General features: G+C 38.3%; 1 protein-coding gene across 1 annotated transcript in view; it reads left to right on the top strand.

Moving 5' to 3' along the window:
* ASIC5 (acid sensing ion channel subunit family member 5) overlaps positions 605 to 15,985 on the top strand; it is a 38,327-nt gene continuing 22,946 nt past the window's right edge. Inside the window, exons 1-4 of the mRNA XM_005691492.3 lie at positions 605 to 644; positions 3,121 to 3,427; positions 14,965 to 15,202; positions 15,829 to 15,954. Of these exons, the coding sequence (XP_005691549.3) occupies positions 605 to 644; positions 3,121 to 3,427; positions 14,965 to 15,202; positions 15,829 to 15,954 (711 nt within the window). The remainder of the gene's footprint in view (positions 645 to 3,120; positions 3,428 to 14,964; positions 15,203 to 15,828; positions 15,955 to 15,985) is intronic.

The raw sequence follows: 15,985 nt of genomic DNA, 5'->3' as shown, positions 1-15,985 counted from the left end.
GAACAAATAACCAGCCTTTGTGCTCGACTGAGTTTGAATGCTTTCAACAACCATTTCCTCTCAAGGAGATATTTTTCTGGGGTTTTATCTTGTCATTTTCATGTGATTATTATTTCTGTTCAAAAGCTTCATCCACTATTTAGAAGGAAAATTCAATGAGGAAAAGACATCTTTATCCCCACAAATTTCACTCCAACTGCATTTTGATTCAAAGTGATGTAAAGAGAGGTGGAAATAAAGACCATGAAGACTTTCTCCCAGGTGAGTCTTCAGAGTCACTTAGCCTGTTCAGGGGGATTCTAAAACCACAAATATTTGTAGGGATTGTCCCTTTAGTTCTGAGAAAATGGTTTCCTTGATTATGGTTTTTGGTTTCACTATGACAGCTTCTCATGAGTCCGTGGAGGCCCATAGCTGGTTCTGCCAATGCGTTCAGTTTGCAGATTATGCACTTTATGAGGCAAAACATAGCAACACAAACATTTAAATTGCTCCCACGTTTTATAGCCTCAACTGCTGTATTTTATATAAAGGCCACAAAATGAGTATGGTTATTGATGGAAATTGGTTAGACCTCAAGGACTCCTGCTTATTGAAATTGGAGATGGAGCAGTTTGAGAAATCAAACACCCAGGCTAAGAAAGGTGGGTAAGGAGTAAAATCCTCAGAACAGGTAGAATTTTTATCTGTAAAAGCCAGAAATTAACAAAGGAAAGGGAGGTTATATTTTCATTGGGGAAATCTGATTTCCAATATTACTTAGATATGCTATAAGTAATACAGTTTCTGTTACTTAGGAAAAGTGTTATTTTGTATGCAGGAGTCAAATATATGTGGTTTTAAAATATCCTTGTATACCAGAATCTGTTTTTGCAGTTATATTTGATTTGGCTTCTATTTATCATGTGCCTATAATTTTTATATTAAAATACAGCAAAACTTGTTTGATGTTCTTTAGAATGCTTCTGTAAAGATCAATATTCAATGCAAGGGCCACTTGTAATAATTACAAAGTATCCATTTCAGTGGGAAAGTAAGAAGTTTCTTGCTTTGTAGACTGGTAGACTCCTTATTAAACAAATTCTAATCTTCCTCACTGTAATACATGACCTTGTTGCTTCACTATCCGTCCAAAAATATTTTTAAGAATTCTTTCTAAGCCCTAGCAAATGATGGAGAACACCCCAGGAAAGTCAGAGCAGTTGTCAAGAAGTAGATTTATAATAAATGAGCTGAGTTTTGACAGAGCTACTTAAAACTTACATTTTTCAGAGTAATGTTTACAACCAGAAACACTGCAGTTGACCAAATACTGATTGCTAAATCACTCTTCCCTTGTGGATGGAAGGGCATCAGGTTCCCTGAGACTGAATTGTCCTGTCAGAGTCAGTTCCCCACATGTATTATAGCTAATGGATAAATAGTATGTAAACAAGCATTATTAAGTTTATTTTGCTCATGAATATTAATAACAAAAGCTTTTCATACATTTCTGATTTTGCTCTGGAGCTGTGCAGTTACTCTAAATACACATATTTAGGGACTTCCTTGGCAGTCTAGTAAGTTAAAATTCTGCTGTTCCACTGCATGTGGCATGAGTTTGATCCTTTGTCAGGAAGCTGAGATTCCGCATGCAGGAATATATATATATATATAAGAAAATGTGCTATGCTCAGTAGCTTCGGTCATGTCCAACTCTTTGCGACCTGTGGACTGAAGCCTGCCAGGCTCCTCCCTCCATTGGGATTCTGCAGGCAAGAATACTGAAGAGCATTGCTGTGCCCTCCTCCAGGGGATCTTCCCGACCCAAGAATTGAACCCATATCTCCAGCGCCTCCTGCACTGCAGGCAGGTTCTTTACCCACTGAGCCACCTGGGAACCCCCATTTATATATAATAAGTATGTATTAATATATAACCACATGATAGGATATATATATTATATATGTGTATATATAACCTGTTTAAAATTCAAACAATTTTAAAAAACCATTTGTGGAGATATTATAAAATCTTAGTACAAAATCAAGCTAATCAGACTAATACATAATTTCCTGCTCAGTGTAGAATCTGTGTAAAAAATCATAAAATAATTTGTAATTGTGCCTTAATGCTTTGTGGATGAGACAGAGTCCCTTAGAAAATGTTCATAGGTGTCTTTATGTATCATTGTATATCCCATAACTTAAACTTGGTTAATTGATTAGAGACCTGGGGAATATTAACTAATGATTTAATGAAACCTTTTGGAATTAAATTAATGCTGATTAGTTGACAGAAAGAATACTTCCTGAACTGAAACAAAGGATATAAAAGTTAATTCAGTTAATCATGAGCATTTGCGAGACAGAACTCATCTTTATTCATTTATTTGTTTATTTCTGGCTGCCCTGGGTCTTTGTTGCTGTCTTGGCTTTTCTCTAGTTGCAGTACGTGGGCCTCTCATTGCAGCAGCTTCACTTGTTGTGGAGCACGGGCTCTAGTGTGCACGAGCTTCAGCAGCACGTTGAGCCACATCTCCCGGACTCCAGAGCACAGGCTCAGTAGTTGTGACACAGGGCTTAGTTCCTCCATGGCATGTAGCCTCTTCCCAGATCAGGGATTGTACCCATGTGTCCTGCATTGACAGGCAGATTCTTTACCACTGAGCCACCAAGGAAGACCCAAGAACTCATTTCTTAAATGAGAATTTTAGACATGAAACTCTTCCATCTACCACATCACTACCAAATTCATTAAAAAAACACAAGTTGCTAATATGAATTGAGTACTTATCATGGTCTGGGTGAGGTGCCAAGCTATCCTTAGGTGCTATTTTATCTAATACAACCAACTCATTAGGCAGAGAATGTTTTTCCCATTTGACTAAAGAGAAACACACTATTAGAATAAGAAATGGGCTAAAGTAGGTTTGCATTAACTAGAGGCATTCTCTCATGAGAGGCATCACATACTTATTAGATCTCTGTAGTAGACACTTCTTGACTCCTGAAGAATCTGTGCAACTCAAGATGAATTTTGAGTCGGGGAGCATGTGTAAAGTCATGTGAGTTGTGTTTTTCACATACTGCATTAGGTTTTCCTAACTTATTGCTTGTTTTGTCTTTGGTTGAATGTAAGGACTCTTGGAAAAGATCAAGCTCTACCTTTCAAAGAAAACTTTGCCACCTCACACTGACCGTAGGAAGTTTGACCATGACTTTGCCATCTCCACTTCCTTCCACGGAGTCCACAACATTGTCCGGAATCCGAGTAGGATTCGCAAGGTGGTCTGGTTGCTGGTGGTCCTGGGTTCCATCAGTCTCCTTGTCTGGCAGGTCTACAGCCGTCTCGTCAACTACTTCAGGTGGCCTACCACGACATCTATGGAGGTGCAGTATGTGGAGAGGATAGAGTTCCCAGCTGTGACCTTCTGCAATTTAAATAGGTAAAAGCTACACTTTTAATAAGTCTCTGTAACTTTGCTAGGTGTAATCTTTCTTGGATGACTGAAATAGTTTATTGTGTGCTATTTAATATACACAAAACCACTTGTGGTCTTAAACTGTCTTAATAACAGAAATGTTGGGGGTTAAGAGGCTTATTGATTTCTTCTCTATTTTCCTTTTTTTCTTTCTTTTTTCCCTCCACAATTATATGCTAGGCTAAGCACCAAACCCTGTGGTTAAATAGATGTACAAGTCTTTATCCTTGCATTTAAAAAGCTTGTTTCAATTAGCCAGAAAAAGAGACACATCAGCAATCACAATGCAATATATATGGTGACTATAGATTACATGAAAGGTATGTGCAAGAACTCTGCGAGCAAAGAGGACAGACAGGTGACATCCCTGTCTAGGTGTCACGGAGTGTGAGTGTCAAAAGGTGGCTAGGCAGTTTGTAGGGGGAGATGAGGAATAACTTGAAGATACAGGACAGCACTGTGCTAAAGTTGGAGATGTGAAATGTTCCCATGTGTTCAGGATGCGGTGTTTATGGTGATAGGAATGTGCCCAGCTCCATACGCATGTGACCTGTGCACACACTTGGTTTAGCACCCTATTGCTATTGCACTCTTGACCGCAACTCCCTCCAGAGATCTGCAAGTCCCTGGTTGTGTACCAGGTCTCTTGTGGTGAGTAGGGAGGGAACTTTCCCATGAGGCCATTCATGAAAACCCTTGTTACTGCCTGTGGTCAAGCCTGAAATCCTGTACATGGGATTTTCACCTAGCGGGTGGGGGAGGTGGTTTCCTTCAGATTCACCGCTAATCAGCTATTTGGCCATGGACAAATCACTTCACCTTTTAAAGTTTCAACTCCTCTGTGTACAAAATGATGTAATATCTGCTTGATGTATTTTCTGTTACATTAGTTCAGGTAGTATATACACCATTTTGTCTCATCCCTGGGGTGGTTCTTCGGACAGGTGTTCAATGTGTGTGTGTTAGTCACTCAGCTGTGTCTGACTCTTTGCGACTCCATGGACTGTAGCCTGCCAGACTCCTCTGTCCATGGAACAGTCCATAGGCACAAATACTGCAGCAGGTTGCCATTGCCTTCTCCAGGGGATCTTCCCAACCCAGGGATCGAACCTGGGTCTCCCACATTGCAGGCAGATTCTTTACCATCTGAGCCACAAGGGAAGCACAGGGGTTCAATATATAGTTGATATTACAGCATGGGTAATAGTTAGATTTACTTCAAGATATGTGTCAAGGTGCCAAAGAGTAAAACTAAATCAAAGGCCCCACAAAGATATTCAATACAGTTGCACCATACTGTATTTCAAACGGCATGTGTTCTTTTTTAAAATTTTATTTATTTAAAAAATTTTTAATTTATCTACTTATTTTTGGCAGCACCAGGTCTTCATTGCTGTGTGGGGGTTTTCCCTACTTGCAGCCAGTGGGAGGCTACTCTCTAGCTGTGGAACACAGACTTCTCATTGCTGTGGCTTCTCTTGTTGTGAAGCACAGGCTCTAGGGTGGATGTGCTCAGTAGTTGCATCTTGTGGATTCTGGAGCGTGAGCTCAGTAGTTGTGATGCATGGGCTTAGTTGTCCTGCCACACATGAGATCCCAGAGCAAGAACTGAATTCACGTCTTCTACATTGGCAGGCAGTTTTTTAACCATTGGACCACGAGGGATGTCCAGAAGGTATATGTTCTAAGAAAAGCAAAGGCTGGTTGAAGATAGCCAATATCACAAAGAAATTTCAAGTATCATTTTGAGTATGCCAGAGTGAGGACCTTAACAGAAATTTTCCTGGGAGAAACAACCATAACTGGTACATTTTACTCAAAAAAACAGCCATTTAGAAGCTAACCACCAAAATATAGAAGTAACTCCCACAACTAAATGAAATATTATTAGTGGTAAAAAAAAAAAGAGCTATCAAGCCATAAATAGATGGAGGATCTTAAATAACAGTCAACAGAAATTACCCAACTTAGATATCACACTTCAGTTCAATTCAGTTCAGTCACTTAGTCGTGTCTGACTCTTTGCGACCCCATGAACTGCAGCACGCCAGGCCTCCCTGTCCATCACCAACTCCCAGAGTTTACTCAGACTCACGTCCATTGAGTTGGTGATGCCATCCAGCCATCTCATCCTCTGCCATCCCCTTCTCCTCCTGCCCTCAATCCCTCCCAGAATCAGAGTCTTCCAATGAGTCAACTCTTTGCATAAGGTGGCCAAAGTATTGGAGTTTCACCTTCAGCATCAGTCCTTCCAATGAACACCCAGGACTGATCTCATTTAGGATGGACTGGTTGGATCTCCTTGCAGTCCAAGGGACTCTCAAGAGTCTTCTTCAACACCACAGTTCAAAAGCATCAATTCTTCAGTGCTCAGCTTTCTTCACAGTCCAACTATCACATCCATACATGACCACTGGAAAAACCATAGCCTCGACTAGATGGACCTTTGTTGGCAAAGTAATATCTCTGCTTTTCAATATGCAATCTAGGTTGATCATAACTTTCTTTCCAAGGAGTATTTAATTTCATGGCTGCAGTCACCATCTGCAGTGATTTTGGAGCCCAGAAGAATAGTTTGACACTGTTTCCACTGCTTCCCTATCTATTTGCCATGAAGTGATGGGACCAGATGCCATGATCTTCGTTTTCTGAATGTTGAGCTTTAAGCCAACTTTTTCACTCTCGTCTTTAACTTTCTTCAAGAGGCTTTTTAGTTTCTCTTCACTTTCTGCCATAACGGTGGTGTCATCTGCATATCTGAGGTGATTGATATTTCTCCCGGCAATCTTGAGTCCAGCTTGTGCTTCTTCCACCCCAGTGTTTCTAATGATGTACTCTGCATAGAAGTTCAATAAACAGGTGACAATATACAGCCTTGACGTACTCCTGTTCCTATTTGGAACCAGTGTGTTGTTCCATGTCCAGTTCTAACTGTTGCTTCCTGACCTGCATATAGGTTTCTCAAGAGGCAGGTCAGGTGGTCTGCTATTCCCATCTCTTTCAGAATTGTCCACAGATTCTTGTGATCCACACAGTCAAAGGCTTTGGCATCGTCAATAAAGCAGAAATAGATGTTTTTCTGGAACTCTCTTGCTTTTTCCATGATCCAGCGGATGTTGGCAATTTGATCTCTGGTTCCTCTGCCTTTTCTAAAACCAGCTTGAACATCAGGAAGTTCACAGTTCACGTATTGCTGAAGCCTGGCTTGGAGAATTTTGAGCATTACTTTACTAGTGTGTGAGATGAGTGCAATTGTGTGGTAGTTTGAGCATTCTTTGGCATTGCCTTTCTTTGGGATTGGAATGAAAACTGACCTTTTCCAGTCCTGTGGCCACTGCTGAGTTTTCCAAATTTGCTGGCATATTGAGTGCAGCACTTCCACACATTCATCTTTCAGGATTTGAAACAGCTCAACTGGAATGCCATCACCTCCACTAGCTTTGTTTGTAGTGATGCTTTCTAAGGCCCACTTGACTTCACCTTCCAGGATGTCTGGCTCTAGGTGAGTGAGCACACCATCATGATTATCTGGGTTGTGAAGTTCTTTTTTGTACAATTCTTCTGTTCATTCTTGCCACCTCTTTTTAATATCTTCTGCTTCTGTTAGGTCCAGACCATTTCTGTCCTTTATCGAGCCTATCTTTACATGAAATGTTCCTTTGGTATCTCTGATTTTCTTGAAGAGATCTCTAGTCTTTCCCATTCTGTTGTTTTCCTCTATTTCTTTGCATTGATTGCTGAGGAAGGCTTTCTTATCTCTTCTTGCTATTTTTGGAACTCTGCATTCAGATGCTTATATCTTTCTTTTCCTCCTTTGCTTTTCGCTTCTCTTCTTTCACAGCTATTTGTAAGGCCTCCTCAGACAGCTATTTTGCTTTTTTGCATTTCTTTTCCATGGGATGGTCTTGATCCCTGTCTCCTGTACGATGTCACAAACCTCCATCCATAGTTCATCAGGCACTCTGTCTATCAAATCTAGTCCCTTAAATCTATTTCTCACTTCCACTATATAATCATAAGGGATTTGATTTAGGTCATACCTCAATGGTCTAGCGGTTTTCTCTATTTCCTTCAATTTGAGTCTGAATTTGGCAATAAGGAGTTCATGATCTGAGCCACAGTCAGCTCTCAGTCTTGTTTTTGTTGACTGTATACAGCTTCTCCATCTTTGGCTGCAAAGAATATAATCAATCTGATTTCATTGTTGATCATCTGGTGATGTCCATGTGAAATCTTCTCTTGTGTTGTTGGAAGAGGGTGTTTGCTATGACCAGTGCATTCTCTTGGCAAAACTCTATTAGCCTTTGTCCTGCTTCATTCTGCATTCCAAGGCCAAATTTGCCTGTTACCACAGGTGTTTCTTGACTTCCTACTTTTCATTCCTGTCCCCTATAATGAAAAGGACATCTTTTCCGGGTGTTAGTTCTAAAAGGTCTTGTAGGTCTTCATAGAACCGTTCAACTTCAGCTTCTTCAGTGTTACTGGTTGGGGCATAGACTTGGATTACTGTGATATTGAATGGTTTGCTTTGGAAACGAACAGAGATCATTCTGTCATGTTTGAGATTGCATCCAAGTACTGCATTTCGGACTCTTTTGTTGACCATGATGGCTACTCCATTTCTTGTAAGGGATTCCTGCCCACATAGTAGATATAATGGTCATCTGAGTTAATTCACCCATTCCAGTCCATTTTAGTTCTCTGATTCCTAGAATGTTGACATTCACTCTTGCCATCTCCTGTTTTACAACTTTCAATTTGCCTTGATTCATGGACCTGACGTTCCAGGTTCCTATGCAATATTGCTCTTTACAGCATCAGACCTTGCTTCTGACATCAGTCGCATCCACAACTGGGTATTGTTTTTGTTTTGGCTCCATCCCTTCATTCTTTCTGGAGTTATTTCTCCACTGATCTCCAGTAGCATATTGGGCACCTACTGACCCAGGGAGTTCCCCTTTCAGTATCCTATCATTTTGCATTTTCTTACTATTCATGGGTTTCTCAAGGCAAGAATACTGAAGTGGCTTGCCATTCCCTTCTCCAGTGGACCACATTCTGTCAGACTTCTCCACCGTGACCCTCCCGTCTTGGGTGGCCCCACACAGCATGGCTTAGTTTCACTGAGTAGACAAGGCTGTGATCTGTGTGATCAAATTGGCTAGTTTTCTGTGATTATGGTTTCCATGATGCCCTCTCGCAACACCTATCATTTTACCTGGGTTTCTGTTACCTTGGACGTGGGGTATCAGACTTAGCAGACATCAAAGCAGCTACTATAATACAAATAACTGAAAAAACTGTGATTGAAGACATAAAGGAAGATATAATGTCTCATCAAGCAAACAATATCAGTAAGGACAGAAATTATACAAAGAACCAAAAGGACATTCTGGTTTTGAAAAGTATAATAACTGAAATGAAAAATTCACTATATCCAGTAAGGGACTCAGCAATTGGTTTGAAGTGGCTGAAGAAAGAATCAATGAACTTGAAGATAAATTAACAAAGTATGTGAGCTGAGAAACAGAGAGAAAAACTAATGAAGGAAAATGAAAAAAGCCTCAGAGAAATGGGGGATACTAAAAACATAAAAATATATGTAAAATGGGAGTACCAGAATAGGAGAGAAAATACAGTAAAAAATTTTCTTTTTAATATATTGTGTCAAAACTCCCCAAATTTGCACAAAAATGTATCTTTAAAATGAAGATAAAATAAAACATTCAGAGAGAATTCATTCTAGCAGACCCATCATACAAGAAATACTAAAAAGTTCTTCAGACTTAAAGCAAGTGAACTCAGAGAGTTTTCAAATCCATATGAAAAACTAAAAGCACCTGGAAATATACTTTCGCAATTTTAAAAGACATTATAAATGTGTGTTTATTTTTCTTTCTTCTCTTGCTTGTTTTAAAATGCAAGTGTTTAATACTTAGGCCCGTAATACCTATAGATCACTCTACATAAGAGCAGATTACACACTCTTCTCATGTGCACATGGAACACTTTCTAGGGCAAGTTGTAGCAAGACCATAAAACAAGCTTCAATACATTTAGAAGATTTGCAATCATTCAGAGTATGTTTATCAAGTACAACAGAGTGAAATAAGCAGTCTATAATAGGAAGAAATTTGGGATATTAACTAATATAGAGATATTAAACAGCACACACGAAATAACCAATGAAAGAAAAAAATCACATGGTGTTAGACAACACTCTGAAATGAATGAAGAAACACACAGGGTACCTAAACTTACATTTGCAACTCAAGCAGTGCTGATCAGGAAATGCATAGATTAAAAAAAGAAGAATGATCTCAAGGAAAATATTTAATACCCTATAATTTAAGTACTATCATGTTTTTATTAAATTTTTATTTGTATAAAAGTTTATTTTGTATAATTCAAATCTCAAATCAATGATTTAAACTCTGGTGTTGGATGGTGGCATTAAGAAAAAACTGATAGTATACCCTGCAGTTAGATATAGGTAATATCCACATGAAAAATGAGATTCAATAGTGTAGAAACCAAAATTACAGAAGAGGAAAATTATTAATTATAAGAAAATTACCCTTTCTTAGGTAACAACTAATACATCATCAATACTGTGGTGGTTAGAGACATCTTCAACTCTCAAAGTCTGATTTTAAAAATAGATCCTTTGAATATCAGTTCACCAGCATCTCACCAACACTCTTTAGCAAATGACTGATGGATCAGGAAAAGAACTTAGGTTGTGCACTCCCCTGTTCTCACAGCCAGTGGTCTTCAAACATTTTCCCTCATGTTCCATACAAAGGAAGTTTGAAAAACTATGTATTTCAGTTGCAAATTTTAAATTGGCAGCTAAAATTTTAACCATAGCTTTAAATAACTTAATGTTTTAGTTTTAGGAGATCAAAAATAAATATTATGAGATAAATAAATATTAGGAGATCAAAAATAAATATTTTGAGATAAATATTAGGAGATAAATTATGATAAGGATTGACTATTAAGAATCAATGTTTATGATTTTATAAATATTTAATTACTTCATTGATAAAAATCATGCAAATTTTAACCTGTGTACATTTTTTAATTGGAGAAGGAAATGGCAACCCATTCCAGTACTCTTGCCTGGAAAATCCCATGGATGGAGGATCCTGGGTAGGCTACAGTCCATGGGATCACAAAGAGTTGGACACTACTAAGCATCTTCACTTCACTACACTTCACATTTTTTAATATTGCAATAATCTGGAATTTGCACACAACAACCCAGTTTCATTTAAAATAATGTGCAGGAAATCCAAAAAAGAAGGAGTACTAATTTGCTTTTGTGTACAGTAAAAATTAACAAAATGTTATAAAGCAACTATACTCCAATAAAAATTTTAAAACCCTATTTTTTAGTAACTCAGAAAATAAAAATGAAATGACAAGTTTTATCATATTACTTCAACTTTTCTCAATTCAGAGGATCCAGTAGGGGCTCAAATACCCTATGTTTAATGCCAAGCTTCACCCTAGCCAGAAATATGTGCATAACAGGACAAGACAAAGTTTAAGGAGCTTTGATTAATTCTTAGAGGAGTCTTCCACCAGTGTTTGCCTGTTACGGGCCTTGAGATTGCTATACACCAGGTGCATTATATGCAAAGATTTGTAATGCTTGACAGGTAAAAACTCTTTCATAAATTGGAGAAGAATCTTTGTGGGTGTTTCTTTTTATTTTTCACTTTTTTTATTAGTATATGTAATTTTATTAGTTACTTTAAAAATCTTTTTTCTTTTTCATTTTCTTTCTTTTTTCTTTCTTACTTTACAATATTGTATTGGTTTTGCCATGCATCAACATGTATCCGCCACAGGTATACACGTGTTCCCCATCCTGAACCCCCCGCCCTCTTCCCTCCCCGTACCATCCCTCTGGGTCGTCCCAGTGCACCAGCCCCAAGCATCCAGTATCATGCATTGAACCTGGGCAGTCGACTCGTTTCATATATGATATTATACATGTTTCAGTGCCATTCTCCCAAATCATCCCACCCTCTCCCTCTCCCACAGAGTCCAAAAGACTGTTCTATACATCTGCGTCTCTCTTGCTGTTTTGCATACAGGGTTATCATTACCATCTTTCTAAATTCCATATATATGCGTTAGTATACTGTATTGGTGTTTTTCTTTCTGGCTTACTTCACTGGGTGTTTCTTTTTAAATGCTGAGTTAGAGCAGAGGATCTGGAAATTGATTCTAACACACATACACTTGGATCTATTTTGATGGAGCTCAACAAAGGACTGAGTGAGGCATCAACGTGGACTTGAAATGAAGCTTACTCATTTGGGTCATATAATTTGGGGAAATGTACTTAAAGGTACTAACACACCTAAGAAAGATGAGTTTGGTAATTGGTTATCAGTTCTTAAACTGTTTAAACATATCATATTTTTATTGTTTTGTTTGACTAGACTTATCAGTATAGGAAATGAAAGAGTAAGACAAGCTATCACTAAACAAGGTTTCTGAAAAATTATATTTGAAAGAGTTTTGGAGCTTGAATTAAAGTTGAAAATAAACTTGGAGAAAAACACTTAGATTTTATGCTAAACAAAAATGTCTTACAAAATTTATCACTTCTTTTGTTCCAAATACTGTTGGACTTTATTCACTAAGTTTAATTCATCCACCTAAATTACTCCATGATCTAACTATTAATAGTATAAAAAAATAGTTCTAAAATAATGTTCTAAAATGCTCTCCTCTTTAACCTTTTAATATATTGTGCTCAGACCTCCTACACCTATAATAATTTCTTCATTTCTCTGCATAATCATCATGAAAAGAATACAGTGAACATTGTATGAGGTGGTGTGGGCTCAATCTGTGTAGGATTCCAAGGTCACAGGGCTTTGGAGCAGACCCTTGGTCCCCTGTCAGTCAAAGAGTTAGAAACCTGAAGTCAGCAAAAGGTTCATCCCTCCATTTAGAGCAAACACTTCTTCACGAAATCTGTTACTAGTGTAGGTTTTTAACTTCCCAAAAGATCACTAAAAACACTTTTGCCCAAGAAAATCAAGAGTGTTAAATATATTCTAGTTAGATAAAATACCACAAAGGTGGAGGCTTAATAGTGTCTCTGAAGAAAAGAGTTCAAAGAGAATATTTATAGGGTGCTGGGACCTGGGGCAGTGGTTTTAAGAGAGGTCTTGCAAGGCTTAGAGCTAGTTACATAAGGTATTCTATTAAAACCTGGTCAAAAAAAGCTGTTTTGCATCTCTAAACGGATATGATGTTGGTTTGGTTGTTTTGTTTTGTTTTTCCTGTTTTTGGTTTTGTGTATGTCCCGCCTTGACTGAGAAAGGGTTTAATGTGACTGTCCTGAGAATGAAAAATTACATTACAGATAATACAAAAGGAAAGTGAAAATAAAATATAGATGTTGTGACATAGAAGCAAAGTCACACACAAACCATGCACCGCATGGTCCTGTATGCGCACCAAGAATGAAATGAAAGTGGCTCTTTGCAACCCTATGGATTATACATTTCAGGAATTCTCCAGGCCAGAATACTGGAGTGGGTAGCCATTCCTTTCTCCAGGGGATCTTCCCAACCCAGGGATCAAACCCAGGTCTCCCACACTGCAGGCAGATTCTTTACCAGCTGGATATGTATTTTATTCTATGCTGTCTGGCATCCGATTTGAGGAGAGGAAGTGTGTTCCATTTCAAATTGTGTAATAATATAATATAACATCCAAAATATGAAAATCATATATTGAAAGAAGTTAAGGTATGAAAATAAAGAACCATACAGAATGCAAAGCAGAAACTGTCCAGCAAAATAAAAGAATTACAAGGCACTTATTAGGGCAAACACATTACTTCTGCTTTGATTGCCAGCAAGTTGCTTTGACAATAATGAGGCATTTATTTAATAAATATTTACCTTACACTCTTTGAAATATGTTAGGAAAAATAGTTTAATCATCTAAATGATTGTTTGACATGTTATTTAAATAAATCAATATATTAACCTTCATCATTGGTATATTAACAAATAACAGTTTCATAAGTGAGGAAGCTGTGTGACAGTGAGATGAGAAAATGCACTGTCATAGCCTTAAGGCTGTAACGGTCAGGGCTCCATCCAAGAAGCAGAACCTCTGTGGATGGCAGAAAACCAGGGGTTTATTATAGGGATTCAGCCCACTGAACCATAGGGGCTGGGTAAGAAGTCTCTGCAGGTCTGTTGCCTCTGTTTCTGGTGTTGGATCTGAAGTCAGCAGGATCTGTGCTTAGAAAGGAAGATAAGAAAGCTGTGGTACATATACACAATTGAGTATTACTCAGCCATTAAAAAGAATACAGCTGAATCAGTTCTAATGAGGTGGATGAAACTGGAGCCTATTATAGAGTGAAGTAAGCCAGGAAAAAAAAAAAAAAACCACCAATACAGTATACTAACACATACATATGGAATTTAGAAAGATGGTAATGATAACCCTGTTTGCGAGACAGCAAAAGTGACACAGATGTATAGAACAGTCATTTGGACTCAGTGGGAGAGGGAGAGGGTGGGATGATTTGGGAGAATGACATTGAAACATGTATAATATCATATAAGAAATGAATCGCCAGTCTATGTTCAATGCAGGATACAGGATGCTTGGGGCTGGTGCACTGGGATGACCCAGAGAGATGGTATGGGGAGGGAGATGGGAGGGGGGCTCAGGATTGGGAACACATGTACACCCATGGCGGATTCATGTTGATGTATGGCAAAACCAATACAGTATTATAAAGTAAAATAGAGTAAAAAATAAAATAAAATGAAAATATTGGCAAAAAAAAAAGAAGAAACAAGATAGATTTGAAATGAAGGAAACAAACATGAGCTGGGAATGCGTGTTTCATCTCCGATCCTGGTGGTGCAGGAGGAGTTGGCATCTTTTTTCAGATTGCACCCTTGCCTGAGCCAGGAGCAGAAGCTGTCTGAGGAGACTGGACAGGGCTGAGGGAACTGCCCAGTGCAGACAAGCTGGGGTGGCAGATCCACATTCACAATGTACAGAACAACCACACCTCCACTCTGCAATGAACTGCAGGTTGTAAACAGATGCAGACAAGAGGGAGAGGTCTAGCAATGCAGTTGAGGCAGCCACACAGATTCAGCATAGAGCACAATGAGGCTTGGATGTGAACCCTAGAAATCTGGTTCCTATAGTGTTATCAATTCCTAACACCTCTCTCAGTGTTGGGTTGTGAAGATCCATTTGGATGTATCCAGAGCAAGGTCTGGAAGGTATTCTAGGTAAATGAAATTATGTGTAGAAATTCAAGATAGATTGCAGCAGGTGACAAAGACCTCTTAATAATCCAATTTTGCTTGAATGTGTTACAAATGAGGGAAAATATAGGAGATAGGAGGAGAAAATGATAGAGTTCAGATACCATCTTTGAGATAACAAGTGTTTATTATTCTAAATAATGCCTTTATTCCCACAAATAGGTTCCAAGCAGAAGCTGCAGCCACATTTGGCATTATTTTTTTCTTATGGAATATCGTATCCAAAGTCCTTCATCTTCAGGAAATCAGTACCAATTCTACTGGCTCTAAAGAGGCTATTGATTTCCTTGCAAGTGAGCGAAACTTCAGCATCACAGAGTTTGTCAAGGAAAATGGTTTTTATCTCAACAGCAGCACATTGTTAGAATGTGAATTTTTTGGAAAGCCATGTGGCCCAGAGGTAATGTTGCACTATTTCTTCAAATTTCATCAATATAACAAGCTACTTCTTTGTATTATTTTGCATTGAGGTAAAGTTTACTCCCATGGGGAATCAGTTTAAATTTGCTCCAAGATCACATGTCCTTAGCTCAGCCTTATGATATCAGGAGGTGTGAATACACATGGGACATACCTCCTGTTTCATACAGTTAGATAAGGAAAGATAGAAGACAGAAATATTTGGTGATATTTCTTGCAGGATTGTCCTTAAAGGGAAACCCCTATCTGTGGTTCCAAGTCCCAGCTGAGGATTCCACCAACCATAGGTTGAGCTGAACTGTGGTGGGTATTTATTTTAAAACAATGAGTCTATGCAGTTCAAATCCCTGTTGTTCAAGGGTCAACTGCACATGAAAATGTCTCAACTAGATAATCAGATACAAATTGACAGGTGCATTTTACAAAAAAAAAAAAGAAAGCTGTTTTTGGAATACAGACTAAAATCGCCAGATTTCTATTCTTCCTGCTGTTTTTGCTTCTCACTCAGCACTATGAGTAAGAAAAGAAAGTTATAGGCATTTAAACTTTGAAAGGACCAAAATACTCACCTGATTGTGTTTTCTTTTGTTTATTTTCATATTGGAGGATTTTGCACATGTCTTCACTGAATATGGAAACTGTTTTACCTTTAATCATGGTGAAAATATCCAAGCGAAGGAAAAAGTGAGTGTTTCTGGAAGAGGCTTACACTTGCTCTTCAATGTCAATCAGGTATTGAATTTCTTTAAACTTCACCAAGGTT

Source organism: Capra hircus, chromosome 17 (genome assembly GCF_001704415.2).
Source record: "Capra hircus breed San Clemente chromosome 17, ASM170441v1, whole genome shotgun sequence".
NCBI lineage: Eukaryota > Metazoa > Chordata > Mammalia > Artiodactyla > Bovidae > Capra > Capra hircus.
This window is presented reverse-complemented; position numbering and strand designations above follow the sequence as displayed.